The 27,465-nt window shown below is 34.3% G+C and overlaps 3 protein-coding genes across 5 annotated transcripts in view; 1 reads left to right on the top strand and 2 right to left on the bottom strand.

Annotated features, from left to right (window-relative positions):
• LOC110093848 (solute carrier family 35 member F1) overlaps nucleotides 1–6,706 on the bottom strand; it is a 30,235-nt gene extending 23,529 nt beyond the window's left edge. For both annotated transcript variants that reach the window (XM_020818864.2, XM_028695180.1), the window contains exons 1-8: nucleotides 6,463–6,706; nucleotides 6,236–6,360; nucleotides 6,067–6,161; nucleotides 4,719–4,776; nucleotides 4,173–4,367; nucleotides 3,478–3,554; nucleotides 2,822–2,904; nucleotides 2,301–2,352 (exon numbers count right to left, since the gene is read on the bottom strand). In XM_020818864.2, coding sequence (XP_020674523.2) covers nucleotides 2,301–2,352; nucleotides 2,822–2,904; nucleotides 3,478–3,554; nucleotides 4,173–4,367; nucleotides 4,719–4,776; nucleotides 6,067–6,161; nucleotides 6,236–6,360; nucleotides 6,463–6,704 — 927 coding nt within the window. In that variant the 5' untranslated portion in view covers nucleotides 6,705–6,706. The remainder of the gene's footprint in view (nucleotides 1–2,300; nucleotides 2,353–2,821; nucleotides 2,905–3,477; nucleotides 3,555–4,172; nucleotides 4,368–4,718; nucleotides 4,777–6,066; nucleotides 6,162–6,235; nucleotides 6,361–6,462) is intronic.
• Nucleotides 6,707–7,719: 1,013 nt separating this feature from the next.
• Nucleotides 7,720–19,331, top strand: LOC110093847. The gene is made up of 2 exons (XM_020818862.2): nucleotides 7,720–7,877; nucleotides 16,878–19,331. Exon 2 carries the CDS (start codon nucleotides 16,939–16,941, stop codon nucleotides 18,805–18,807), a length of 1,869 nt encoding a protein of 622 aa, XP_020674521.1. The 5' UTR covers nucleotides 7,720–7,877; nucleotides 16,878–16,938; the 3' UTR covers nucleotides 18,808–19,331.
• Nucleotides 19,332–21,515: 2,184 nt separating this feature from the next.
• LOC110093881 (INO80 complex subunit D-like) lies at nucleotides 21,516–27,465 on the bottom strand. Of its 2 annotated transcripts, none has more exons than XM_020818907.2 (3): nucleotides 26,721–27,465; nucleotides 22,493–22,861; nucleotides 21,516–22,409 (listed from the first exon to the last, which is right to left on the bottom strand). In XM_020818907.2, the coding sequence occupies exons 1-2, from the start codon at nucleotides 27,317–27,319 to the stop codon at nucleotides 22,603–22,605; spliced, it is 858 nt and encodes a 285-aa protein (XP_020674566.1). In that variant the 5' UTR covers nucleotides 27,320–27,465; the 3' UTR covers nucleotides 21,516–22,409; nucleotides 22,493–22,602. The 2 variants fall into 2 exon arrangements, with proteins under 2 accessions (XP_020674566.1, XP_020674567.1); XM_020818908.2 differs by having other exon boundaries at nucleotides 21,516–22,379.

Below are 27,465 nucleotides of genomic sequence, written 5' to 3'. Positions count from 1 at the left end.
TCAAGGCCCTATATATAATATTTCTTATATGTTAAATGAAACCATTATCTTAAATGAATTTCTTTAGGTTCAAATCCAAATCAACTCAAGTAGTAATTAGAAAAAGGGACCTAGCAATTCTATGAAAGCGTTAACCAAGAAATGAATACAATGAACCACAAAATAACACCAATGAAATCAAGCATCATAGAAAAGAAGGCGCAAAACAAAAGAACACCAAAACTTATGTTGGCTTCAATGAGCCTACTTCCATAGAAGTGAAGCAAGAATTACAAGCCATCCTCCTATCACATCTTTCTAGAACAAAACCATTTAAATTTTATTTAAAGCTGCTCCAATACTACAACCAATCAAATAATAGATAATCATAATATATAACTCTTATCATTAATTGAATACAATAACTTGAATGTAGTTAAATTACATATTTTAAGTCTGTGTATATTCAAAAAAAATATAGAATTAAAATCCTAACAAAATTTCCTCTTCACTCAATGGTGCAGCATAGATTTAAATAACCATTGTGACTCATTTCCAAGTCAAGAACTTTGCGTCCCTAAAACTCCAAATGACTAAATACCACACAATCTCATAAAACTGAGAGAGCATCCAAACTAAAGAAATGCAAGAGACCTCCAAAGCATATTGTTGCACACAGTAGTGGCTCCACTACTACTGAATGTGAACCTGCCACTAAATTTTAGTTTTTACAAATTGATTATCTCATCACTGAGAATGCTGCAATGAAACATCTTGTCATGGGGGCATACTTTACAAAACATGACCGATTCTTATGATAGTATCTAAAAATCTCCCTTAAGTCTGTCCCTTCTTTTTGGTCTATAACATCTCATACAATTAAGAGCTAAACCTTTTCCACTTCCTCAAAGCATGGTTCCACGGTAAAGTTGATGAATCAAAACAACACTACTCAAAGTTGCAACTTCCATGTCTGCAACATATATTCTATCAATTATTTTCTCCATCATAACCAAAGAACCTTTAAAAACCTAAAGTGTTTAAACATCTCCAAATAATATGTATCATGCATCACAAAGAGCATTCAAAAATATCAGATTCTTCCACAGATTTTTTTGCAAACAATGTTATAATCATACCATCATGTACCCTTAATTTCATAGTGCTAGAAGCCTAGAACCAATCATCTCAACTGTCGCATTGCTTTCGATAGACATAGACACCAAAGCAGGGCTCATAAAGAAAAATAAATAAATAAATCCTTATTGGTACTAATTAGGACACATAGGAAGAACAAGCTGAAACAAAAATCAACTGCGCTTTGCATCTATTTTCATCAGTCACTACTAGAGCAACACTTATATATGAATCAGAACAATATGCAACAACACCAGCATTGACTAGCTTGCCCTCTTATGGTGGTCATCTGCTTGTGCTCCTTCCTTTTTAAAGAATGATAATCTTTCTCAGTATCTCATTTCTTCTTACAATAACAATAAATAATATCCTTGAGCCTATAGCTTTACTTGTTGTCCACCAAAAAAGAGAAGGTCCCAACCCCACAAATAAAAGAAAGATATTTGTTTTTCTCTTTAAGAAAATATATTCTATATCAAAAGTTAAGGATCAATCAAATGATTCTAAGCAATCTTAGTAGATTAATAACAAAACATTCAATCTTCATTCAAATCAAATGAAAAAAATTACCTTATTTAGTTCTAGATTGTGAAAACCATCCTCAAAGAAAAGTTAGACCACCTGATTGGCCCTAGAAAATTCCACAATAAATTACCTATTTTTAATTGTGTGTATGTCATAAAAGATTATTGAGTCAAAATGTTAATAGTTAGAAGGGACTGGTACTATAAACATAAAGATTTTGAAATATACTAGTGTCATATTGCAGGCATCAATGGTTAGAGCTCATTCTTTTCCAATGTTTTATATAGTACTGGTTAGTTGTTTGATAACTTACAAAATACTTTCATTTAAATGATTTGCCAGTTCTTGAATTTTATGTCAATTAAGCAGAATGCTTGATAATCACTGATTAAATTTAACAAGATGAAGTAACTTACGAAGTTTCAAAAGCAAAATCAAAGTGGCTATAAAGAATGTATCAAGCGGTCTGAAAAATATTAAAATCCAAGTCAAAACTGAGATAAAACTACCAATGCAACTCATAATCAAACATTCTTGCAATGGTAAAATGAATATTTTCATTCATATAATTCAGTAAAATTAATTTAACATATTAAGCAGGCCAAAAATGCAAGTCTTATTTTCCATCTAAAAGATGAATAAGGAATAGTGGAGCGTACCGCACCAGGTGTCCAATGAACTGATTTAAGCTCATTACGTTCAAGAATGCTTCTGATAAATTAATTAAGGAAGCACTGAAAGAAAGTTTGCAAAAACCTCTACAAGAGATCAAAAACTAAGAATAAACATAATCTTCCACATGAGGCTTCTAGCATTATGTTTATGCAAAGGTGGCCCTTAAATTGTATGATGTTACTCATGACAAATGAAAATGACAGTCTCGAGAAACAAATTGCGATGTATTTCATTTGATTGGAAGTATCAATGAATAATGATATGCATCAAACTTGGCATCCATATTGTAAACCAATTCTGATGAAAAGCTGTTAAACATACATTTCATCCATACAAGATGAACTTTTGCTGTCAATTCATATAATTCTTTCATTACCAAAATACAAAAAAAAAAACTTGCATACTAGTATTCTAATGCAACTATGGATTTGTCGTTATGAAAAAGCTCAAGCATACACATAAATGGTTTTGAGGTTAATTATATGTAATGTGCTTCACAGGATACATTTGACAAGCACTAATAATAGCTCCAAAAATGCCAAGCATTGCCATCAGCTCAGTTCGGTCCCCAGTCTTGACTAGAAACTCCTGAAAAAAAAATAAAGATGAAGGTATAGAAAAAATTAAGACGCATCATGAACCCATGTCTCACTAAAAATGAACACAACATAACATCTCCAACTATTCAAGGCAATTGGTAACTCATCAAAGGATTTATTTAAGTATTCAAAATTCTTGAGGAAATCTTCAGATTCACAAAAATAATTACACTATATATTTATTCAAATTCTCATCCAGATTCCAACAGCTAACATAATGGCAAATATTGTGAAATTTGAACTACTTAATGTAACAGATTACCAAACAGCTCATTATCCTCAAACAATTACATTTCTTCTGTTTATATTCACTTACATGCTTCACTACTCTATTCATAGAATTGAAAGCCTAAATATCCATATTATAAGAATGAAATTTTACATTCTTCATTATAAGTGAGATCAGAATAGATTGTTTTCTAAGATGCTAACTGCGCCAAACACAGACTACCATATGATAGGCAAAAGTCCTTTCACAAACATTTGGCATTAAATCATAAATATCTTTGTAATGAGCATAGTGAATTCTATGAAGGTAGCAAGTGAAACGAGAATACATTACCTCACTAACATTGCTAACTGCATAAAGCATAGATCCAAAAACAACAAGCAAATCTCCTTTCACAGGATTGCTTCCAGCTGCAGCAAAAAACATAAGAAAAGAGTCATTACTCGTATTACAATAATATCAACAATGAGGATTATATAGAAATTATTGATCAAGAAAAAAATGGAATTTTTTTGCATGTAAATATAAAATGTGGGAAATAATGCAAACGTGCTTTTGATTTGAATCTTTTTTGCTTCTAAATAGATTTATCATGGGCATTATGAATTCTTGCAATTTTTTCCTATCATTTTTTTCTATGTATGCTTTTCTAATGTTTGTAGAATGTCCACTATACATGTTCTATGAAGAGACCATATAGCTAGCTGCTTACTGAGTAGTGTTGTACTTCTTAATCAGAGTCTCCTGAAGAACAAAATAATCTACTATGTTGTGCTACGATTTACAAAATGAACAAACATTTAAGCAGATTTTGGTATGCATTGAATAAAGAATGAGATGCATCTTTTTCTTTATCAAATACAAACAAAAAAGCAAGGAAGTTACTTCATCATATCAGTGAACTTGAGAGCAAGACTTGGTGACGACAAATAGCAGCAGACCAACGTGACTCAAAGGTAAATATGAACTTATAAAACAATGTGAAAATATAAATTATCATCGTTAAACCTTATATCCACCCACTCTACCTGTCCTATCAGAAGCGTGGACATCAGAGAACACAACTAAAGCAAGGCCAGCAATGCAAATGGCCACACCAGAAAATTTCTTGATTTTGTATTTGGTCTTCAAGAATATCCATGTAAGAAATATAACAGATGGAATTGTCCAACAGTCCAACAACATGACACTTGTTAAAGATGTATACTGGTAAGCCTTCACCACTACATACAAAAATAATTGTTAAGCATTTTTCTGAGAAGAAAAGCTATTCAAAGTAAAAGTCTGGAGAAAATAACTTATGCAACCTGATGAAAAGATAAGGTTGTAAAAGGTTAATTTAGAGAGCCAATGAATTCAGAATACAAACATTCAGTACATGATGTCAAAAATTAGAACTACCAAGCATGAAATTTTAAAAAATAATAATAAATGATGGAAATCCACCCAATCAAAAGATTCAATATTAACAACTCATTCAAGATGGCTATTATTCTTAATTCATACATAAAATCTTTAATCCTGAAAAAGTAAGCAAAAAAAAAAATTCATTACGCGTGAGAAGAAGCACTCACCGAGGAAATTAGCCTCAACATCAATAAAGCCTAGCAACAAATAGAAATACCATTTCGTCTGAAATAAAGACAAAATATATGTTTGTTAGCATAGAATTGCAAGATTAAGCATTATAAAAACAAAGAAGAATTTCAATAATCCATAGTAGCAAGCCCGCTAGGTAAAGGCGTCAAAGTGAGGGACCACAGAACATCAATTCGCAAAAATTAAGCTTATACTAATATGATAAATGAAAAGAACTACAATAGGGGTGGGGGGTATACTAACTATTATAGTGCACTACCAAAAGAAGAAATATTCATAACTTTATATCCAAAAATTAAAAATCAAGAACACAAAGTAAAACAATAAAGACGCACATCCCAAATGGCAAGAGGGTTAATTATTTTATACTTTAACATATCAATTATCTCCTAAAGTTTATTCATATAGAAAAAAAAAGCTCCACAACTAGTGGTAATTTATTTATAAGAACCAATTGGATTCACTTTTACCAATTACACTAAAAAACAATGATGTAAAGACAACATATGCATAATTGAGGGGCAACAATTTGTCTTCAGTGATACCAACTTACAATTTCAAATGAAATTTCAACTCTATTTTTCAGCAAGCATCCAGAAAAATTAAGATTTGACTTTGATATCATGTTGTAGCTAGGAGAGTCTGGTAAACATAGTTAGTCTTAACAATTGAAATGGCCGAAATAACATTAAAATGGCATTGCAATTTGTAAATTTGTAAGCAAAAAAACCCAAAAAACCATCTACGGCAGATATATATTCAACAATTGAAACCAAATTGATAACTACTTGAAATTTAACCAACTCAAAACTAAAATTTTATATGTTTTAAGTCTTAGACTTAAGATAGGTTGTTTGAAATTCTTTCACTTTATCTATCTATCTATATATATATATATATATAGAGAGAGAGAGAGAGAGAGTTTCTCCTCCTAATGTTATGCGTGCCTATCATCTTGAAGATTGAAATTAAGTATTTAATGATATAGTGACTCACAAGCATGTAAAAAAAACAAGAATGGTCCATAGAATCCCAAATAAAAATTTTGGTTATACTCAAATTTGATCATTTAAAGTAAAATATAATTTATTTAGACTCAAGGCTAGCTCGCTTGAACTCAACCAACACACACTCCTACCATCTACACAGCAAACTAAAAATAAGTTCTCTGTCTCATGGCTTTTATTTGATGCTACTTTCTATTGGTATGACAAATACTATAGTAGGTCCAACTTGATGTCCAACGAGCAACATAAAACGCCACAATCCTTACACAGTAAACACTAGAAAACATCGAACTATTAAAATCATGAACAGCAATACCTGAAGCGATCTCTTCTTGTAGATCATCCAACCCCCATAAACCACCGCCAGCAGCACATAATTCAAGAATGACTGCGATGTCGGAGCATCGATTCCTATATCCAAAGGACGCCCCAGTTAAAAAAAAAAAAAAATTCATAAACCAGCAAACACAATCGAAATCTCACACCTTTTCTAGACAGCTCGGAGGAAGCAAATCCGGTCGAGGTGATCAGGAGTGAGACGAACTGCCCTAACCCCAAACCAATCAACCTCTTCTTGGATAAGAACTTGTTCAATGCCACCATCTTTGCCCTATAATAATTGAGAATAACTCACTCCACTCTCTCTTCATTCCATGGCTTCTCTAGCCTATATCAGTGAAGAGGACGATACGCGGCGATCATTAAACTTTACCTCTGACGATTCGGTCGGCTGCAGAGGGGATTCGAACTCGAAAAGTAAAGGCTTGGGATTCGAGAGACTTTGAGCCGTTTAAATTGGGAATAATAGGGACGTTGGGGCCAGCTGTTTCGTGCCGCATCTCTGTTTTTCAAGTACGGCGTAGGGTTTGCGTTTAATTTTGGAACTCTCCCTCTGGAATGAATGCAGAAGCGAGAGAGATGCTGAGAGAAAAAGTTCGGAATTTCGGATGCCATCAATCACTAACGGATTATTCTCGTTGACTCGTCAAATACAACAAAATAGAAAAAATAAAAATATTTTTTTCCAAAAAAAATAAAAGAAAACAAAATATTGATATTTAACTATAACAATATTGAATCGAACAATAATTGGTGAAAGAATTTGGATCATAATGATTAAAATAGAATATTATTTTTTAATTATAAAGTTGAATCATATAATAAGTTCTTATTCAGCTTATTCGTCATAAAAAATAATTAAATATAAATAAAATTTTTAAATTTTTTTTATGAAGATTTGAACGCAAGTTGTATATATATATATATATATGTGTGTGTAATAGTTAATTTCTCGAGGAAATATATTCAAAATTTTGATTCAAATCAAAATATTTCCAGAATTTAAATAAAGCTCAATCATTGTATAAGCAATATTTTGAGCAAAATGTTTTTTGATCCATCCAATTCATGGAAAAATTGTTCTATGCAGATACTAGATGGAATCCGAAAACAAACAAGAATACAGCTTGTCACTTTTTTGCTCGGTATCGGTGCTCTGTTTCGCTGTGTATCTAGCGACGTGGTGCGTCCTGGTTGGTCTTCAGACCGTCTAGTGCCCTCACAGAATAATTTCTCCAATACATGAAATTTTTTGCTTTTCAGATGATTCCACACAGAATAATTTCTCCAATTCATGAAATTGTCTGCTTTTCAGATAATTCTTATTTGTAAGTAATAGTTTTAAGGTGGAGCTCTGTGTAACAATTTAATCTGGATCTTTAACTAGCTTATATTTATCATTGAAGGTAAGTAATGTTTTATATTTTGCAAAGTCTTCATCTCCTATGATGTTATATGTTTGAAAAAAAACAATATAGAAAATTGGGAATTTATATACATATCATAAATTTTTTAGGTATTTATATATTTAATATTTATTTGTATAAAAGCTAAATTTTAAAATAATATATTTGATGCAATTTATAAACTAAAATTATATACGAATAAATATGAAAATTTAGCAGAAAAAAATTGGTGATACGAAGGGATTCGATCTCCTGTCTTCCTGCCTCCGAGTTGCCATGGGAAGCGCGTTACTCTCGCTTCATCTATCTTTTCATCTATTAGCTGAAGTTTGCTTGTAGATCTACTTCTCGTTCCCTTACCAGCGTTCAACCACCCATGGAGGTATTCTAATCTTCAATCTTCGTCTTCTTTGTTCGATTTATTTCGTTTTCAAAACCTTTCCTGTCTTCCAATTTCTTTATTAATCCGTTATATTCTTCATTTCCATGCTTATTAATTTTCCTTCGTCTTTCTCATTTTCCCGGGAGAAAGGTTGCATTTTGATGAGTTCGTGATATTTTGATCAGGAGGCGAAAATCAAATCCAGGATTACAAAATTGTTTTAGATTCATTTTAGGGGAGGTTTCGTTGGAATTATAGGCAATTTATTTTCTTGCGCGGTGGGGCTGACCCAGAAGAGTTCCCATGGACTATTCTTTTAGGGCTGTATCATGCAGATTATTCCAACCAAGCAGAATATTATCTTCATTAGGGTTGTTTTACTTTGTTTCCTATTTAACCACCGAGCCTTGATGTATATGACTAGAACATTACTTCTGGCCAAAATTGTGAGCCCTCCTATTCGCTACTTTGTCATATACTCATTTCAATAGATTTTGTAAGGTCGACTCAAGTGAACTAACTAATTGGAGAGAATATTATGCAAGTACAGAGTTTTTCGTTATGCAGTTTGATAGAGCAAGCCATGGCTTTATCAGAATATATGAAAAAAAGTTAAATCTTGAAACACAGCTAAGTAATGATCTTCTCCAAAGTGATGCGCCTTTAATGTCATTCCAAAGATCACACTAACAAGATAATCTTGGCATGAAAAAACAACATATAAATGATGAGTAATAAATTCAATTGGTAGTGCCAAACGTAAGAACACCAATCATCACAAAGGTAAGTCTAATATGGCCAACAACTCAATTAGAACATTATAATACAAGTATTATATTCTAGATTGAATTATGATGATCATCAATAGAGCTTAGCCAATCATGATGCAAGAAAAGTATATTTCAATGGGATTTATGCATCATTAGTAACAATAATAACAAGTCTCGACAATTATCAATTTATAAGTCATGGCATTAGAATAAGTAAATTATTATAATCAGTCAACATTAAATGTTGTACTAGTAATTTGTAGGCATGCTCAGCTAGAGTCAGCAATAGTCAGTTAATCACTTTACGGTGAACCTGTCGGTTCCAATAGAGACCAGAAGGTCTCGACATGTGGATGAACCAATTGATCCATGCATAAAAAATGAACGCTACTCACATGCTAGCAAGCCATGTTAGTCATACAAATCACAAGTACCAATATCTCTTGAATTAATAATATCTCAATATAGTTGCTACCAAGTATACAATCTCATGCATAACAATAGAGATGCTTACAACATGCTCAGCTGGTGATATATGAGGTATATAAATTGAATGAAAATAGTTCAAATACAAATAGCAATTCACTATCAAGATGTCAATATTTATATGATAATAACAATTATGTGAACATTAAATCAAACTAAGAATGCAGATATGTCTTGGAAACAGTATGCATGCAAGAAAATTTATTTATATCAAGTTTGGGACAGCCTATATGCCACACCTTCCCAAAGAGATTTTGAAAACTTGAACAACATCACAGTAGGATGGGACAAAGGCTTCAGTTTACAAATAAAATTTATCACTTTCATACTCACAAGTTGCCTTTAGATTCAACAATTTATCTTCATCATAATCAGCCTCATCCTAACTATTTGGAATTGGCTTTATTTATCAATGTTTTTCATTTATTTCTATTGATTAATAAATGAGATGTTAAACATATTATTCTCAAATTATTTTGAACTTCTACTCATGTTACCTTATGTATACCCCTTCTCATTCCTAAATCTCTTATATTAAAATTTTCTGCCTATATAATGAGTGCATTTTTTTTATCCTTCATTGTACAAGTTCACACCACCTAAGGCTATTTTCAATCACCTTATCTTTAATAGATATTACTTCAATTATTCTTTTAATATTATTATCAAATGGTAATTTATTCTCTCTAGATTTGCCACCATCCATTTTTATGTTATCAGTTTTGTCAATATCAACTAAGCTATTAATTACTTTTTTTACGGATTAACAATTGGATTCACATAATATGGTCAACCTAATTATGGTTTTATAAAATTTACTATTAAAACTTTATGAAATTCTCTTATCACAGAATATTCATGAGGCATTTTCCATTTTATCCACCAGTCTTAGCTCTACTTGATATATATTCATCTATGTTCTAATTCTTTTGTATAATAGAATTAAGATACTCAAATCTATCACAACTAGGTATCACTTTATCTTCTAATAATATTGATTTATAATTTTTAGTGCCCCATCTAATAAAATTGACTATCATATACCTACTCTTTTTATGGTAATGCTAATCCTTCTATCTTATAAATATGTCATTCATTGTTTTAACTTTGCATTTATTTCAACGGATGCATCATCAATTATAACTAGCAAAAATGTACACCAAAAAACTTATTTTAAATATTCTTGTTTAGCATCTCTATAACAATATAAAAATTTTTCTGTCATTAAACCAATTTTATTCTTAGAAGTAATGTAATTTTTAAATTTATGTTTTATCATTCTCTCCTATTGTTTCTTTGTATGACTCATAAGTTTAATTTCTCTATAATCAGTACTATCTTGAACAACTCTTTTATTTTTTAAATATTTTTATAAAAATATTCCTCCAATATTAAATATCCTCTTAATATTCAAAGTTTATTTGCAAGAAATTGTTAATCAAGCCACTTTTGTATGACCAATAACTCCAAATCCCTAAATCTTAGGAGGTGTTGCATCTGGACATAATGCTTTACTTTTATGCTTCTAATTCACCAGTACTAGATCACATCAACTAGATATCTTAAATATCCATGCATTTATTCACCAAATAAAATTAAAATATAATTGTTACACATACAACACATAAGAGCTCTAAACTCATAAAGACAATTAATTACCAGCCATCCAATTGCTGAGCTTACCCAATCAATAAAGATGCGACATTATGGCCTCACTCCTCGAGTTGGTATGCAATCAATATTCTAAAGACTACAATTATAAATAGAAATGAGTCACTGTTTAGATGTACCTTCTAAGTACAAGTAATACAATTGGGGGGAATGCATGCTGAATGATAAAAGGTATGGTATAATCATAAAGCTTGTAATGGATATTAACATATAGAAGCCCATCTTTTGCTCTAGTTATTTTTAAAAGTTTCAATATAAATACAATTGTGTACTATATGATAAAGCCTATACACAATAACACTTTTTTTGATATGACATGACTAAAATCTAACTGTTGTATGACAAAAGCCATCGAGCCATACACATGTAAAGTCAATCCAACTCTTGTTGACATGCCATAAGAAATGAATATCAAAGAGCAAAATGATAAGCCCTAGCAAAGACTTGAAATGAGATTGGAAAGGTTAGCTAAGAATTATAGAGGCAAATGTAAATGCTAACTGCTAAAAAATTTAAAGGTATCCCAAAAGGTCCCTATATTAATCTTTCATAAAAGGGCATGGAACATAGAGATCAACTACTATCAAATTCACAACGAAACCACTTGTCGTTTTACCCTCGATGCTAATGAGGTTAAGTCTGTCAACCCACTTATAGAAATTTGTCAACTTCTCAAACCTTACGCTCATCAACCTTAAGCATGGCTCCATTAACCCCAAACATAGATCATTAGCCACTAGAGATATCCGAAGTTATAATAATCACCATAAAAAGTACCCAATGTTGAAGAAGCGATACCAATGAACGCAAAGCCCTCTATAATTGTTATGATTGAAGCTCATTAACCCACATACAATGATTGTCAACTCCTGAGATGTAGAACTATTGAACTCGAATATGACTTGACAACCACTAAAAATATCCTAAATGATCATCATCACCAACACATACTGTAGAAATGATAGCAACTCTCTCATTATATCAAGTGAGAAGATATTCAAGGTAAATTCATGACATCCAAACTTTGCCGTATAACCATAGCATTTCGAACAAATAGAATGCCATAAATCATATTACCAGAAAGGTTATTTTCTTTAAAGCATAAAATGTCAACTTGACTCTTATCAAAGAATTTTTTCCTTACCAACTATTAATTTCCATTTATATCGCTCAATCATAAGGAAAAAATATGATTTAAGTTTGATTTCAAATCATAGTACATGTTCCCAAGATCAAGCTTTACAATATTTTCTCACATACTTACTCTTTAGAAATATATAATTACGATTTTTGAATTGCCATCGCATAATTCTTACGATACATAGCTTATGAGAGTGATTTAGAGTTTCCTCAAAATGAATAACACTTAAAAAAGTAACCAACTGTCACGACCCGGCTCGGTTAGCTCGTAGATACGAGGCGAGAACGAGATCGGACACGAAATTTATTTCTCATCAACCATTCCATTCAATTTTAGCTAATCAAAATAGATACAACACCTCTACAACATTATCATAACACAAGTCTATCAAAAGAAATGTACAAGATGGCCATAAAAAAAATGTTTTCTTTCTACACAATTTCTGCATGCCATTCAAAATCTCAAAAATAACTACAACATCTACTACTACTAAAAACAGCAAAGGAACCTGTCACCCGGTAAGCGTCGTCTGTAAATAAACCTCGGGTGATCAGCCATCATCTAAGAGTCGGGTCTCCTGAAAATTTCCCAAAACTAAGGAATGAGCTACGCTCAGCAGAAAGTTCTAATCCTAAACATGCTCAGTTGACATAAAAAAATATTGATTTACTTGCTTTGAAAAGAAAGGGAACATGTGTTTAATGTCTCAGTTATGTCTTCATGAAAGGTATGTAAATGTCATGCATATGTCATAGCTATATCTCATGCATCTTCTTTTACTTATTAAATGTAATCAACCGTCCCGGAGTACCGTTTTGTACTGATCAGGTACACATCTTTTGGCCATTTATTTTCCTCAATTGCCCCAAGGGCCATCTGTGCCTTTGGCACCGTCTTTGGTACTCCGTATTCAATCATGCACAATCAATTCGATATTTGTTTCACATGACCATATAATCTTTCCTTGCAATGTTTGACATAAAGCTTTACACATGAATTTGAAGCATGAAAGAAACAAAATGCTATAAAAGGCTTTACAATACATCATGAAATAAGCATGAAATAACAATTGAACATGTAAGGAAAAGAATTCCTACCTCCAAAAATTTTGAATTCCTCCTCCCTTCCTCTTTAATTATGCTTCTTCTTCTTGCCACCACCTAAAGGAAAATAGTTTAACTTAAACCTTGCCAAAATAAAATTTCTAATTCGTTTAGAAGCTTCCTATAAACCTCCTACACCTATTCTTAAGGTATAACATCATCAACATCATCAACCTCTCACCAAACTTGATGTTTTTAATAATAAATTTCGGATTTAAATAAAATTAAATATTGGAAAAATAGTTTTCTCTCCAATTTTGACATTAGAGGCCTCTTGAAGCTCTTAGGAACCAATTAGGGAACTATGCAACCTATAAAAACCTAGGTTTGGAAAGAAACTAAACTTTCCCTAATTTTTATTTCATTCAATTTTCACTCAACCAGAAAAATCATAAATTTTTATATAAAAGAACTCCTTTAACTACCTAGTCATTGTGCTATAAACTTTCATCAAAATGTGGAAACCCTAACATTCATGAACCCAACCATTTAACTTAAATCTCAAATGTCTTTTTAACATAAAAGCTTCTCAGTATTAGAAATAACATTTGTGAAGACATTACAAGAAAAAATCACTTTTTAAGTAAAAACCTATATTTTCAAAACTCAATTAGAAATTTTGGTGAAGGAAAAATTGCAGCATTAGGGTTTAGAAAACATCTCTAACCTTGCCTAAACTTTCCTCAAAAGAATACCTCAAAGAAACTCAGTTTTTCTCAAACCCTATAAAATCTTCTCTTCCAAAAATCTTGAGAATGGAGAAGAGAAATTGATTTTAATGATACCTTTCACTTCCCTTAGTCTCCCTACGATTTTCCCCAAGGTTGGCCGCCGGAATCCGCCGCCGGAGCCGCCCGATCTCCCTTGCCCGTCGCCTCTACCCGTGCGCTCCCTCACGGTTTCTTCCGCTCAAACCGTGCGAATGGGGGAATGAGGGCTCGGTTAGTTCATTTAGGGAGAAAGGGGATATGCCAAAAGACTTCTATGCCCTCACTTAAACAACCCATGCATGAACAAACCTTAAGGGTATAATTGGCATTTCTAACTTTCCAAAATTCATAATTCTCAAAATACTCAAAATTAAATATAAGTTCTATATATGAAAACGACCAGAATTTTACGCTCTATTTTCTAAAATTATTCCCGTCGAAATATGACAACCTCAAAATTTTCACTTAAACCTCGTCGCGGCGCTTTGAAAAGCATGCGAGGTCTTAGACGGCATTTTCGGGTTTTACACCAACATTAGCATGGCATATAATGCATAATCATTAACTTATATAGCAGAGAAACATCATATTAGGCGCGGCTAGGGTTGGAGGGAAAGATTGAATTAAGTATTTGAATTTATGTATTAAATAGGAGTAGGTGTTTAGGGTTAGGGTTATTTGATAATTGGTGGCTGATTTGGTGTCTTGGGTTCTCGGCGTCTTGGGCCCTAGATTCGTCTAAGAATTGGGAGAGATTGATCCTCCTCTCAAATTGAGGATCAATTCTCTCTTTGTATTTTCTTCCGTTAGTTGATTATGGCTATTGTTATGTCTTTTCCATTGATTTGGTGGATTATTCTCACTGTTTTGCTTTTATTGTTAGGGTTTACTTGAAATCTTCAAGTATTTCCGAACAAATTGGTATCAAAGCAGATTTTGGGACCGTTTGTGCGCTGTTTTCTGAAAAATCAGCGGCTGCTTTCGGCCAGAGAAAGGAATTTGTGCTGTTTTTTTGTCAATATCAAGATTTTTTGAACCTACGAAAATTTTAGGTATTGATGGCGGCCAAGAAGGTAGATGTGTTGGAGAAACACCTTGAAGAGGAGATGAGCCAAATAAAAGCAACGATGGAAGATAGAATTTGATTCGGGAAAGACAAGGTTTTATCCGTGGAAGATAAGGTTTTCGATCTTCATGAGATGGTGAAGAAGATATTGGAGAATCAAATTCATACGGCGACATCGGAGGCAAACGGACCGGTGAGGAGAACGACGAATTCCGAATTTTGTAGGAGGGACAATGAGGTGGAAATCATGGAGGAGAGAGGTGGAAGGTATGAAGAAAGGCGTGCTTATGGGGGGTATGAATCAAGGGGTGCTGGTTGGGAAAGAAAATAGGGAGATTACAATATGACGGGTGCTAATTTAGAGGGGAGGAGAGGAGAAAGTGAAGAAGGGTTTGGGTACGAGCGGGGAAAGGAAGATCGGGAGACTTGGGAGAGCCAAGCACTTATGAAAGATGATATTATGGAGGAATACGGGGAAACGGGGGAGATCCAAAGGGAGGAAATTGAAGATGTCCATTTTTGAAGGTAAGGACGCACAAAGGTGAATCTACAAAGTGGAGAGGTATTTCACCATCAATGGGTTGACGGAGGAGGAAAAGTTGACAGCAACAGACTTATGTTTGGAGGGGAAGGCGTTATCCTAGTATCAGTGGAAGGATCAGAGGAGGTTCATACGGAGTTGGAGGGAATTCAAGGAATGTTTATTGGAACGATTCCAAATCGGCGGGGGAGGGGACTTCTATGAGCAGTTCTTTGCACTAGTATAGGATGGATAAGTGGCAGACTACCGTGAGAGGTTTAAATTAATAATATAAAATTTTGGGTCTTTACCCCTTATAAAATTGTCCTAAAAAATTGTGTAATTTAATGAAATTTTTTATCTTTACATAAACTTCTTTAAGTAATATTTTTTTTAATGTGAATGTGGCGTGAGTGCTGTGTGTGAGTGTGAGGGAGAGGGAGACAGAGCACATTAGCTAGAAAGTAATTCCAAAAATGTCACTTTAAACACTTAGTAAGTAGTATTCAATATGAATGAAAGCTTTGATGGAGCAATATTTTAGGAAAAGAGTTTAAAGAAAGAGTGGCAATACAGTACATAGCAGCTATAATAATTTTGTTATGAATAATATCTATCCATGTTGCTAAAATATAACCGCTAAAACTTATTCAGTGGTCCTTGTGACAACTTAAAACTTTAGAGAGATATTAAGAAGAGAGTTTAGAGCAATTGGTAATAGCGGCTAAAGAAAGGGAATGAGGGTGACATAAGTAATGGTGCTTGAGGAGTGGGAACAACAAAGAGAGATTGACGAAGAAATAGCTACTAGTTAATTTATGATGATCGACATATAATATGGTCATTTTAGGATAAAAGACTTTAGAATGGAGAAGTTTAAGTGAGTTAGTGTGTACGACGAAGATAACTCTTGAATATTGAGGTGTCTTTTGGTACAATGACTTAAGTTCTGTTAAAAACTTCAATGTTAAGCATGATCATATTAAAGCATTTCTATGATGTGTGATCACTTAAGAAATTGCACCAAGAGGGAAACCCTGAAAGGCTTGTCACACCGTAGCAAACAGTATAGTGTTTGTTTAGACTTTTGAGTTGATGCTATTACAAAAGGTATAAGAGCAGCACACTAATCAAAAGATGTGAATTAAGTACTGTCTGCAAGAGAAATGCTATGCTATTTTATTCAACTTTTGACCTATTATGGAGAGCCAAATAGGTAATTTTATTCACCTATTCTGGAGAGACAAGTAGGTAATTGCGATTTAGGGTAAATTTTTCCTAAGCCTTGTTTTACATAGGATTATGATATTTCAGACAAGTTTTTTGAAATTATTTCATATAAGTCCCCGTAGTGTGAGAAGTAATTCACAAAGTTACTTCCATTAACACCACCATTGATTAAAGGTGAAATCTCTCTCTCTCTCTCTCTTGATTTTCTGACATCATATGTTGATAAATTTCAAGCAGTCAGTTCATGAAGATATATATTTTTTTTTTCTGATAAAATGATCATGATGCGGATATGATTTGCAGGCTTTGCCAACCAGTATGTAGCCTGTATTTTAGCCACCATGTCCTCATCTTGATATTAACCATGGCTTCCACGATTTTCTCTTACCTGCATAACATATGGCCTTTCAGTTTACTGAAAGAAGACGATTTAAAAACCTCAATTCAGTTAGTCAATAGGCTTTCAGTACCAGAGCAGACAAAGCAATTTGTCTTTGCCATACGTGATTCAGATTCTGGTACAGTAGTGTATATTTTGGCTGCACAAAGTTTATCTGAACAGTCTGCTATAGATGCAGATCATCTTATCAAAGCAACTCAACCTGATGCTGTGGTGGTTTCTGTTGCTCCATCAGCTTTGCCAGAAATCGAAGTTGAGAAGAAATTGTTTGATGAGAGTCAAGTCAACCAAATTCCTACTTCATACTTAGGAGTGTTAAAAAGATGTGTACTTGATAAGGTAAAGAAGGAGGATTTTGATGTCTTTGCTGGTTTCCAGGTTGTACAAGCAATTTTTGGGATTGGATTTTATGGTCATTTTTTGGCTGCCAGGAGGGCTGCTGAGAAGTTTGATTCCCATTTCATCTTACTTGAATCCCCATTTGAGAGTTCATTGTCTATGAATACCTCAACCCATTCTGAAGACTCTGGAATACCTTTACGTGCAAATAATTTACTTCCCGGTAAGGTGATTTCTTCCATGTACTCGAGGAGAATCTGCATTGCTGACACAATTCAATCCAACGTGGTGAAGTCATTAGGTTCACCTCTTTCTTTACTGGATTCTACTTCAAATTCTGACTCTGATGTCCAAGAAGTTGAAGAAAGCATGCTGGGTAGTAATTATAATGTTCCACCATTTGCAGAGTCTTTTTACTCGTTACTGGCAGATCTTTATCATATATTTAGAGACATTCCAGCAATTAGTAAAGCATTATTTTCTGCAAAGAAAATGCTTGTTGATGTTAGCGAAGGGCAGCCAGTTGATACTGAGAATTTATCTGAAGTGCAAAACTTCAGAATTGCAATTGAAGGCCTAAGAATGGCTTTAAACAAAGCAGGCAGGAACCCCATTGATAAATCAGAGAAAGAAAATTTCAGGGCAAAGGAGTTCGCCGAGCTTCCGTTTGAAGAGAAATGCCATGCTCTCTTTACACAAGCTCTAAAGAGGCACGCTGAAAAGTTTGAAACAGTGGTGGCTATTGTTGATGCAACTAGCTTGGCTGGTCTCAGGAGACACTGGAACACATTGGTGCCTTCAGAATTATCAGATTTGGCTTATTGTAATAATGATCCTGATAATCTTGAAGCAATTTGGAGTGATCAGATTGACAAAAGGAGGATTCTAGCAGATAAGCCAATTGTTGCACTTGGTGCAGGAGCCACTGCAGTTGTGGGAGCCTCTTCTCTTTCAAAAGTTATTCCTGCTTCTCACCTAATCAAAGTAGCTACATTTCAATTGCCTGCTTCCTTGAAACTTGGCTTAATACAACTCCAAAGAACTGCTTCTGTTGGACTCAGCAAGATTCTTGTTCCGTCAAAGCTCTTAGCTCCTGGTCTTACCACAGGAACTAAATCATCTGCATTAAAGCTCACTGCATCTGCCAACGACATCCGCGCCGCGGTACATAGCATGATATCTACAGCTAGGCGGACTAGCTTTTTCGCCATTCGAACTTCGTTTTATGAGATAATGCAACGGAGACATGTTCGACCAACTAGATTTGCGCCTTGGGCGACCTTTGGCTGCAGCATGGGTGCGTGTGCCGGGCTTCTAATGTTCGGAGATGGGATAGAATGTGCTGTTGAATCCGTCCCTACTGTTCCTATGATTGCCTCTCTGGGCCGTGGCTTACAGAGCTTGCAACTGGCTTCTGAGGAAGTGAAGGGCACCAATTCTACGAAGATACATGAAGCCATTCAGTCTATGATGCACTATCTGAAGAAATTTTAAATTCTTTTAAGCAGAAGAGATTCCTTCTGGGATAGAGTTTCAACGGTTGAGTTTAGCACTTCACCTTGAAGATTGGGAGTGAGAGGATACAAGTGAAGGGAAAACTCCAAGCATACTTTGGCGTGCAATACTGCCATAAAGCAATGATAGCAGTCTTTGAGGTAAGGCAAAGCTCATCATCTTTCATTGATCAACTAATTATTCAATATCCTCTCCTCTAACTACAACATGCCTCATGGTCTTCATCATGTATAACTTCAACTTAATTTCAATATAGGATTCCTTTGGGACGGCTTTCTTACTGCTTTTGAAAATAGTTTTTTAGTTAAAAAATTGAAATTTTTGTATTAAAAAACTCTTTTAAGAAGTGAGAAAAAAGCCGTCCCAAACGAAACTATAGTTTCGTAGATGGTGGAATCAGGGTGAGGCAAGGTTGGATCTTACTTCTTACAACGTCTAAGATTGAGGAGAATTCACTTGTAATTATGAAAATATTATATTATAGAAATTTTATACTTTTAAAACTGGGGCAAGTTTTTTTATTTTCTCTCATTTAAAATCCTAACGTCACGATTACCTGATCCAGACTGATATGTAAGGAGGTTCAATTATTGGAGAGAAAAGCTAAACTTCATGCTATGTATGGATGGTGGGATTTGAGCGTTAAGGGGAATTTAAAATGAATTGAAAACCTCAAAGCAATAAAATTTGGCTTACAACTCCATACTTAAGATTCGTGTTTCTTTATTTGCATTCTAAAGCAACATAGGGACTGGATCTCTTAATACCGACGATCTGAAGTACTGTTGAAGTTTTTTATTTATAGATTTATTTAAGGGGTGTTTGGTTAGATGTAAAATGGGTGTAAAATAAAGTGAATGCATGAGTTTTGAAAAGTTTAGTGTTGGTTGCATAAAAAGAAATGCAGAGTATAGTAAATGTAGTGTAAAATAATTTAACTTATTTTTTAGGTAAACTGTTCTCACCTAATTTTAAACGAGAATCGTATACGTAACAAGCAAATTTGACCGTCATCCACCACCAGCCACGGATGCTACTTGCCGTTGGCCACCGCTCGTTAGTCATCATCATATTTAAACTTTACACTACAGTTATTTTATTTCAAATCAAATAAAAAAAATCATTCATGTGAATTTATTTTATACTCATCCAAATAACTTAAAAATATTATTTTTATATTATTGCTTTTATGTTGCATTCTTTTTTAGCCAATTACATACATGCTAGTATAGGTGTCAATTTCGGGTCACGGGTTCGGGTCGAACTCGTAACTAACTCATATTATTCAGGTCAGCTTGAACCCGACCTGTTTTTGTAAACAGGTCAGTTTTTCGGACCCGAACCTGACCCGTTTCGGGTTTGGGTAAACCCGACCTGACCTGCGGACACGTTAACGCTGGCAGTAGGGAGTCGGCAATAGTGGTGCTGTGGGAAGCAAAAGCGGGCCGGTGATTGACGATAGGACGAGGGGAGACGGGTCAGCGGTCAGAGGCGTCGGGTAAATTCGGGATGCGACGCGAGGCTTTGGGATGCGAGCAAGCTGGATGGGCAGCTTCGGTCAGTGCAGGTCAATCTCAGGTTTCCGGGTCAACCCGAACCTGACCCGATTTTTAAAACAGGTCAAAAATTTTAATCCGAATCCAAAATTTCCAAGTTGGGTCAGGCCAAATTTTTTGGTCGTGTCAAATTTTGACACCCCTACATGCTAGCCTGAAACTCTAGAGTGCCGAGGTATTATTTGCGCATAGACTAGCAAAGTTAATAGGAAACGTTCTCGCAGCTCAATTATACATATTTCTATGTTTAAAGGCTTGATTGCAATTGAGTGCCTATATCTTCTCATTTTCCGAAAATAATCAAATTGTCGAATAGATTTTTCAGTTAGAGCGAACCTCAAAATCATTAAATTTTATATTACGAACTTTAAGATATTTCATAATTAAAGATTTGATAAAAATCACAGGCTAATTTTAATCCCCGTACCCCGTCGCTGTTCTCCCTTTTCCTAGCAACTTCTGTAAGTGATTCGTTAATAATAGTCTAACACACGCATCAACGCTAAGAGGACCAAGTCTTCCAACTTGCAGCTTCAAAGAAGCTTAACCGCTTTAAATTATTGTGGAGAATATTCCACAAACGTTGAATTCGACCTTAACTTTCCCAAATAATTTTTTTTTTAAATTCACGCTTCAATGTCAACAAATCCAGTTTTGATAGTGCATTGTAAACGAATATTTTGTTTGAAATAATTTTCTTACTATTTTTTAGTATAAATATTTTTAATTAAAATAAATTTCAAATAAAATCTAAGGCTTGATTTGAGACGATTTTTTATTGCTTTATAAAACTATTTTTTAATAAAAAAACATCTTAAAAATTTAAAAAAAAAAAAATCTTAAAAGATTAATGCTGTCATAAAAAGCAATTTCATGATACAAAATTTTTCTTAAAAAAAACAAAACAACAATGACAATAAAAAATATAATTATGATTTGAAAAATAAAACAGAAAAAATACTGTCTCAAACAAAACCTAAGAGATCCTCGTAAAAATAAGAGTTAGCTTAACGAAGAAAATTGCAAACTCGGTTATTACTCGAGTAGTGAAGAGTTCAATAAAATAGCGTTACGTCCACGATCGCATTGCCCAAACCAATTGCAAGATAACACATCCTACCATCCAAGTAATTGAAAAAAATCTGATATATACAACTTGATTATAGCAAAAAGGTTTGAATAAACAGCAAATAAAACCAGCCTAAGCACACAATAATTTACCAGAATTTGTACATCGATGTTCTTTAAGCAGATCAACTAATCTTAAGGTGAATTAAGTATAGCCTGACTGAGCGTATGCCGTAGACAAACATGAAAGGAATACAAGCATCAAAGTGGCAGTCGCAGTGCGTCGGCGTTCAAAAGGATAGAGATTCACAGATTTTGGTCAGGGCTTATTTGGTTGCTCAGGCTTCGTTTGGGATGGCTTTCTTACTGCTTCGTAAAATTTCATTTTTTTGTGCTGAAAAACTGCTTTAAGTAGTCAAAAAGCCGTCCCAAACGAGATTAATTATTTTGTGCGGACACTGAATGCCATCCAGAGACCAACCATAATGCGCCACATCACCCCCTTGCTCGGTAGTGCTAACGTGGCACATTCTGGTTGGTCTCCAGACGGCGTTTTGCGTTTGGACTCGGCACAGAATAATTTCTCCCCAAACGAAGCCTTAGTTTGTTAAATTTATAGAAATCAAAATAGATTTCAAACACCACAAACCATCTCAACACCCACTTAAATATGATGATATTATTTTCACACTCAAAATAAATGAAAACAAAATCATCATTTTCTAAAACATATTTTCTATTTGCGAGCAACAAAATAAGCCCTTAGAATGATATACATGTGTAGCAAATTCAACTATGAAAAAGAATTCTCTAGTAACAAGCAGATAAGGGGAAGGAAGCTAAATGTGGTTATTGAACGACCAACACAAATGATATCCTTGAATCAAAGTGAGCCATTCACTGGGACCGATAGCTACTTCTTCAAACCTGTAATGTTTGAGAGAACAGCTCAAAAACCTGCTCAATAGCTAAACTTATTTAGATAAAACAATTCAAGATAATGATGTAAAGATTAAATGGAAAAATATGTAAAAGCATACCTTGAACAACTTTAAGAATTATGCACAGGGTCTGGAGTACTGAGTCCTTTACTAATGCTGATGTTATTTTTTTCAATCTCAAGCGGAAACCTTAAAACAAAGGTCATACATCATGTAACATTTTCATCATTGTCTGCAGTAGTTTTCCCAGACCGTTTTCTAAGTCTTTTAGCTTGAATCTGCTTCACACACTCAGAAATCACCACACTGAGCTTTGGAAAAGGTTTGTTGTAAGAGGATACATTAAATCCTGCTTTCTTCAAAGCTTGTGAAACTTGCCTCTGAGCCCTCTGAAAGTGGGCAGGGCATAGAGATGGGACTGCAGCTCTAAGGACGGGCTTGGCGCATATGTGAGGACCATTATTTGTGCTGCATATATTCATAATTACATTAAATAAAAAATAAGCAAGTGCTTTCCAAAAAAAAAAAAGAGAGAAGTAAATAATCATCATTATATTCAACTTTAAGTCAACTATTTAGGTCCAGCTCTATGAATTCTTAATCATTTTCAGTTCCTTTGGCCAATTACTTTCATTTAATAGATATTATCATATATCAAATTATCTCACATATAAAATAAGTCTTTTGTTCCCTTTGAGTTTCTTCTCCTAATTCCACCAATTAACCTATTGGTGCCTTTTCAACTATCCTCTATCCAAGACCAAATCACTTAATTCTATTCTTTACAATAATATCTTCGATAGATGCTACTCCCAACATCTATCTAATCCCTTCAGACTTGACCTTCTTAATTCTGCCTCAGAATCATCTGGTACTCATTTCTACCAAATACAAGTTACTTTTTTGAACCGCCACTTAGTGGTAGTTTACAACATAAACGTCTTTAGTATCACATTTACACCAAATCCTAGTCGTTTGAGACTTAAGAGAGAACACCCAGGTTCATTCGAATTGACCAATCTAAGAAACCATTGTTATCAAAATTACATCGAATCAATATGATACTGAACAATCGTGAAGGTCATGCAGATACTTCAATTTTAATTAACCAAATTCATCTTAATAAGTTACATTCTGTAATGTATCTATATGAATCTAACAATACAGAAACTAAAGTCATCAAATACCATAAATTCATCTTGTTTATCCATGTTGAAAGTTTTATTCATAATAATTTCTGACTTCGACTTTAAATCTGGCATTGTTATGTGTAGGAGTATCTCATAAAACCAGAGCAAAAGTTAGTATGTATTAAAAGGTCATTAAGTCCAAGTCAGGAAGGGTTGGGTTGCATAAAATAATCATATGAATCTCTAAAGTAAAAGAAGTTAAACTCTTGAACATCGAGGCGCCTTTTGATATAATGATCAGAATTTCATTAGGAAACTTTACAGTTAAGCATGCTCATCCAGAGAAATCTTGGGATTTGTGACCTCCTGGGAAGTTATATCAACATAACAAAAATATGAGGCCCTTAGGCCAAAGCGGACAATATCTTTATAGTTAAGAGTTTAGGCTATAACAAAAGGGATTAGGGCAATACACCAGCCGGAAGATGGGAACTAAGTGTCATACAAGACAAAGTGCTACGTCATGGGATCCACCTCTTGAACCTTGTATGGAACAAAGTGTTACGTGGCGGGAGTCACCACATGAACTTGTAGGGGCCACTTCTATAATCTTATATGCATGGTGGATGATTATGAGATAAATATGTTAACAAGGACACCCGTTAGTTAAGTGAGGGAAATTGTGAACAAGGACACCAGTTAGTTAAGTGAGGAAAATTGTGAACCCCTTAAGTAAAAGAAGTTAAATTCTTAAATATCGATGCGTCTTTCAATGTAATGGTCGAAAATTCATTAAGAAACTCCACAATTAAGTGTGCTCATCCCAGAGAAATCTTCAGATGGATGACCTACTGGGAAGTTATACCAATAGAACAAAACTATGAGGCCCTTAGACCAAAGTGGATAATACCTTGATAATTAAGAGTTTAGGCTATTACAAACCCCTTCAAAGATACTGCATTAGCAAGCACCTCACACACATGCACATTATAATTAGATTTATCCAATTTCAAACTACTCAATGTCCAATAGTTTCTCCATTTTTCTAGTTTTTCATCTGATTTAATTATTCACAACTCTTAAGATCTATCATCAACAAATTACATATTGTCATGATAGCAAACTTTAAACTCCTTGGAACCTTGGACATCCAATTATTTACATTTGTATAGAAACCATGGCAAGCATATTAGTAGCCTTTGTGATTGCAATTTCTCTTATGATTCCTTTACTTTAATGCCAATATGACAAGCGTTTGTCCCTAATATAAAGAATTTAAAAAGGAAGCAAAGAAGTGCCATAATTAAAGCTTAAGTACATAGCATCTAGAATGTGCTGAGACTCAACTTAATAGAACTAGAAAATTTTCATGTGAAAAAAAATCATAATTTATGAATGTAGAATTTAAAAAAACTTTTAATGATGGCTAAATTTTATGCGAACATAGAAACATATGAATAAATTGTAAACCAAATTGATCATTAAGTTGATGAAACAAATCCATATTCATTAAATGGAAATCACCAATGGAGCAATGTAAACCATATAACATATTCATTAGAAATACCCAATAAGATGCCACACAAAGCGAACTACACCAACATGTTCCTTAGGGTGGGATACCAAATCCTACACATCTCCATTTAATCCCAAGTGAGTTTAAAAACCTTGAACATGACATCTTTGCTAGGAGCATTCATTGTGTCAAACCATAGAAGACCTAATATGAGAAGAAATAAGGATATATTTAATGGGATATGATGTTCCAAACCAAAAAAATAAGTAATAAAAATTTATTAAGGCTATATAGTCAGTGTTTAAATAAAACTTGTGAAGGATAAGCTAACAGCTTAAATGGTTCTAATAAGAAGGATATGAACCATGGGGATAAAGACCTCTACAAATAAATAACTATGGACAACAGCTTAAATGGTTCTAATGTCAACAGAACATGAATTATGGGACATGAGAGCTCAAATACAAATAACTGACTATGGAACTTCAACTTCAAATCAAATTTAATTAGCCATAGTTACATGAGAAGAAAAAAATTTAAAGTAAAAAAATAAACTTCAATACTATACACTTAAGAAAATACAAAAGTACATATGTTTTTCAAATAAGGGCTTGATCTTAACTTTGGGAAGTGGTTTATAAAAGCCTAAAATGCACAAATTCAACTCTATATGTTCACATTCATGAATGATCATGTGCCATCAGCTGCACTGGAGCAGTTTTCTCCCAACTATCATTGGCAAACCCACTATGTAGCAAAAGCAGTCCAACATCATCACTTGACCACTATCACTCCAAGAATAGAATAAGAAAAAAAAAGACCATTCTCTATAACAAGAAACAAGATGAATCGAATTTATTCAAAATCATTCCCAGAGGTAAAACAAAAGTGGAAAACAAATGAGAAAGTAGAAGCTCCTTTTGCACCTTTTTTTTAATTAATCCTAAAATTGCCTAAGTAGCTCCTTTTCCACCTACTTCTTTCTAAACTCTTTAATTCCTAGCTTCATCAAATTGATTCCTATTGGAACTAGAATCATTTTGCACCCTTCAATGAATAGTCCGTATGATAGTACAAGTTTTTGTTTCACACGGTTCTTACAAAAGACGGAGATATCACAAGGCTCGTCATTGACAGCCAAACAAACTCCACATTCCAACCACTCAACCAATCAAAAGTAATTTGAGACTAAAACTGAAAAAACAACAAAACTACAACCGAGAAAGACACATTAGAAAGCCTTTGGATGGAGGGGTAAAGCTCTGTAGGAAATAACCACAATATACTTCCATATTTAAATTTTAAGTGCGGGTGCCATACGTAATATGGCCCGAATCAAATCTACGAATAAGTCTATGAAAAGCAGAGAAATCAAACCAATTCCATCTCCAAAAGCAAGAAAAAATATTTTCTCATTACCTACACCATCACATAACAATTGGAGTACAAGAAGTAAAAATAAATTAGAATCATATTGAAACCAAATAAACCAGAATTAAGCACAAATTAACAAAGAGAAGGCAAAAAAATAGAAAGAAATATACATTTGAAAGAGGAAATTAACAAGCGCAACCTGTCTACATAGATGCAAACAGAGTAAGTTCCCAGGACACGGCTGCGTAAGAGAAAAAGAACAAGAAACAGGAAAATATAGAAAATCATATAAAAAACGCATTTTTACCTCTTAATAACATGATTGCAAGGCTTGTAGAGCGTCTGCTTGGTATCAAAGAGAATGTGAGGATGACAATAGCTAGTCAGCGGCATAGCCTTCGACTTGCACCCAATGTAAGCGCATCGCTTTCTCTCACCCCTGGAATAACTGCCATTTTCCCCTTCCGGATGCCCTAGTCCCGCTTCCCCAACTACCACCCCAGGTCCACTTGCAGCGTTGTCCTCCTCGACCGGACTCTTCCCAAACTCCCAATAATAATCCCTATGCTTGACCCTAATCTCCTCCATAAGCGCCCAATAATGCTTACGATAGCACCGATACAACTGCTTCAGTCGCCGAGAGCGGCGGCGGAGGACCTCCTCCCGTGAAAGGAACTCCGCGCCAGCAAGCGCATCGTCCTCCTCCGCTCCATCGATCGACATGGCCGTAGATCCAGCGTCAGCTCCGCCGGTAAAGCCCGGCAAGGCGATGTCGGGGTCGTGTTTAAGGTTGGGGTTAGGGTTTGCAGTAGTTTCTCCGCAGGGGTTTGAAGGGGAAAGAGACGAGACGACGATTTCTCTCCTAATTGGCTTCGAAGGAGGTTTGCTTCCGCTCGCTGAACCCATGCCACTGTCTTCTTTCCCTGCTGTAGAACACAGGTGGAGACAGAAAAAGCAACGGGTAGAGACAGCCGGTAGAGTCCGCCTTATATGGTGGTGGAGAGAGCACGTCTGAACCGGTATAATACAGCTGAAATTTCGTGACAGAATTT

Source organism: Dendrobium catenatum, unplaced genomic scaffold, assembly GCF_001605985.2.
Source record: "Dendrobium catenatum unplaced genomic scaffold, ASM160598v2 fragScaff_scaffold_621, whole genome shotgun sequence".
Classification (NCBI taxonomy): domain Eukaryota; kingdom Viridiplantae; phylum Streptophyta; class Magnoliopsida; order Asparagales; family Orchidaceae; genus Dendrobium; species Dendrobium catenatum.
The sequence above is the reverse complement of the archived record's forward strand: the minus strand, read 5'-3'. Positions and strand labels throughout refer to the sequence as shown.

What these genes read in the sequence shown, in the direction of transcription:
- LOC110093847 (XM_020818862.2), top strand. Translation starts at nt 16,939, where the DNA reads ATGGCTTCCACGATTTTCTCTTACCTGCATAACATATGGCCTTTCAGT.
- LOC110093881 (XM_020818907.2), bottom strand. Translation starts at nt 27,319, where the DNA reads ATGGGTTCAGCGAGCGGAAGCAAACCTCCTTCGAAGCCAATTAGGAGA. An exon ending in TGCAATCATGTTATTAAGAG is followed by an intron (nt 22,862 to 26,720) that starts GTAAAAATGCGT and finishes GAATATATGCAG; the next exon opens with CACAAATAATGGTCCTCACA.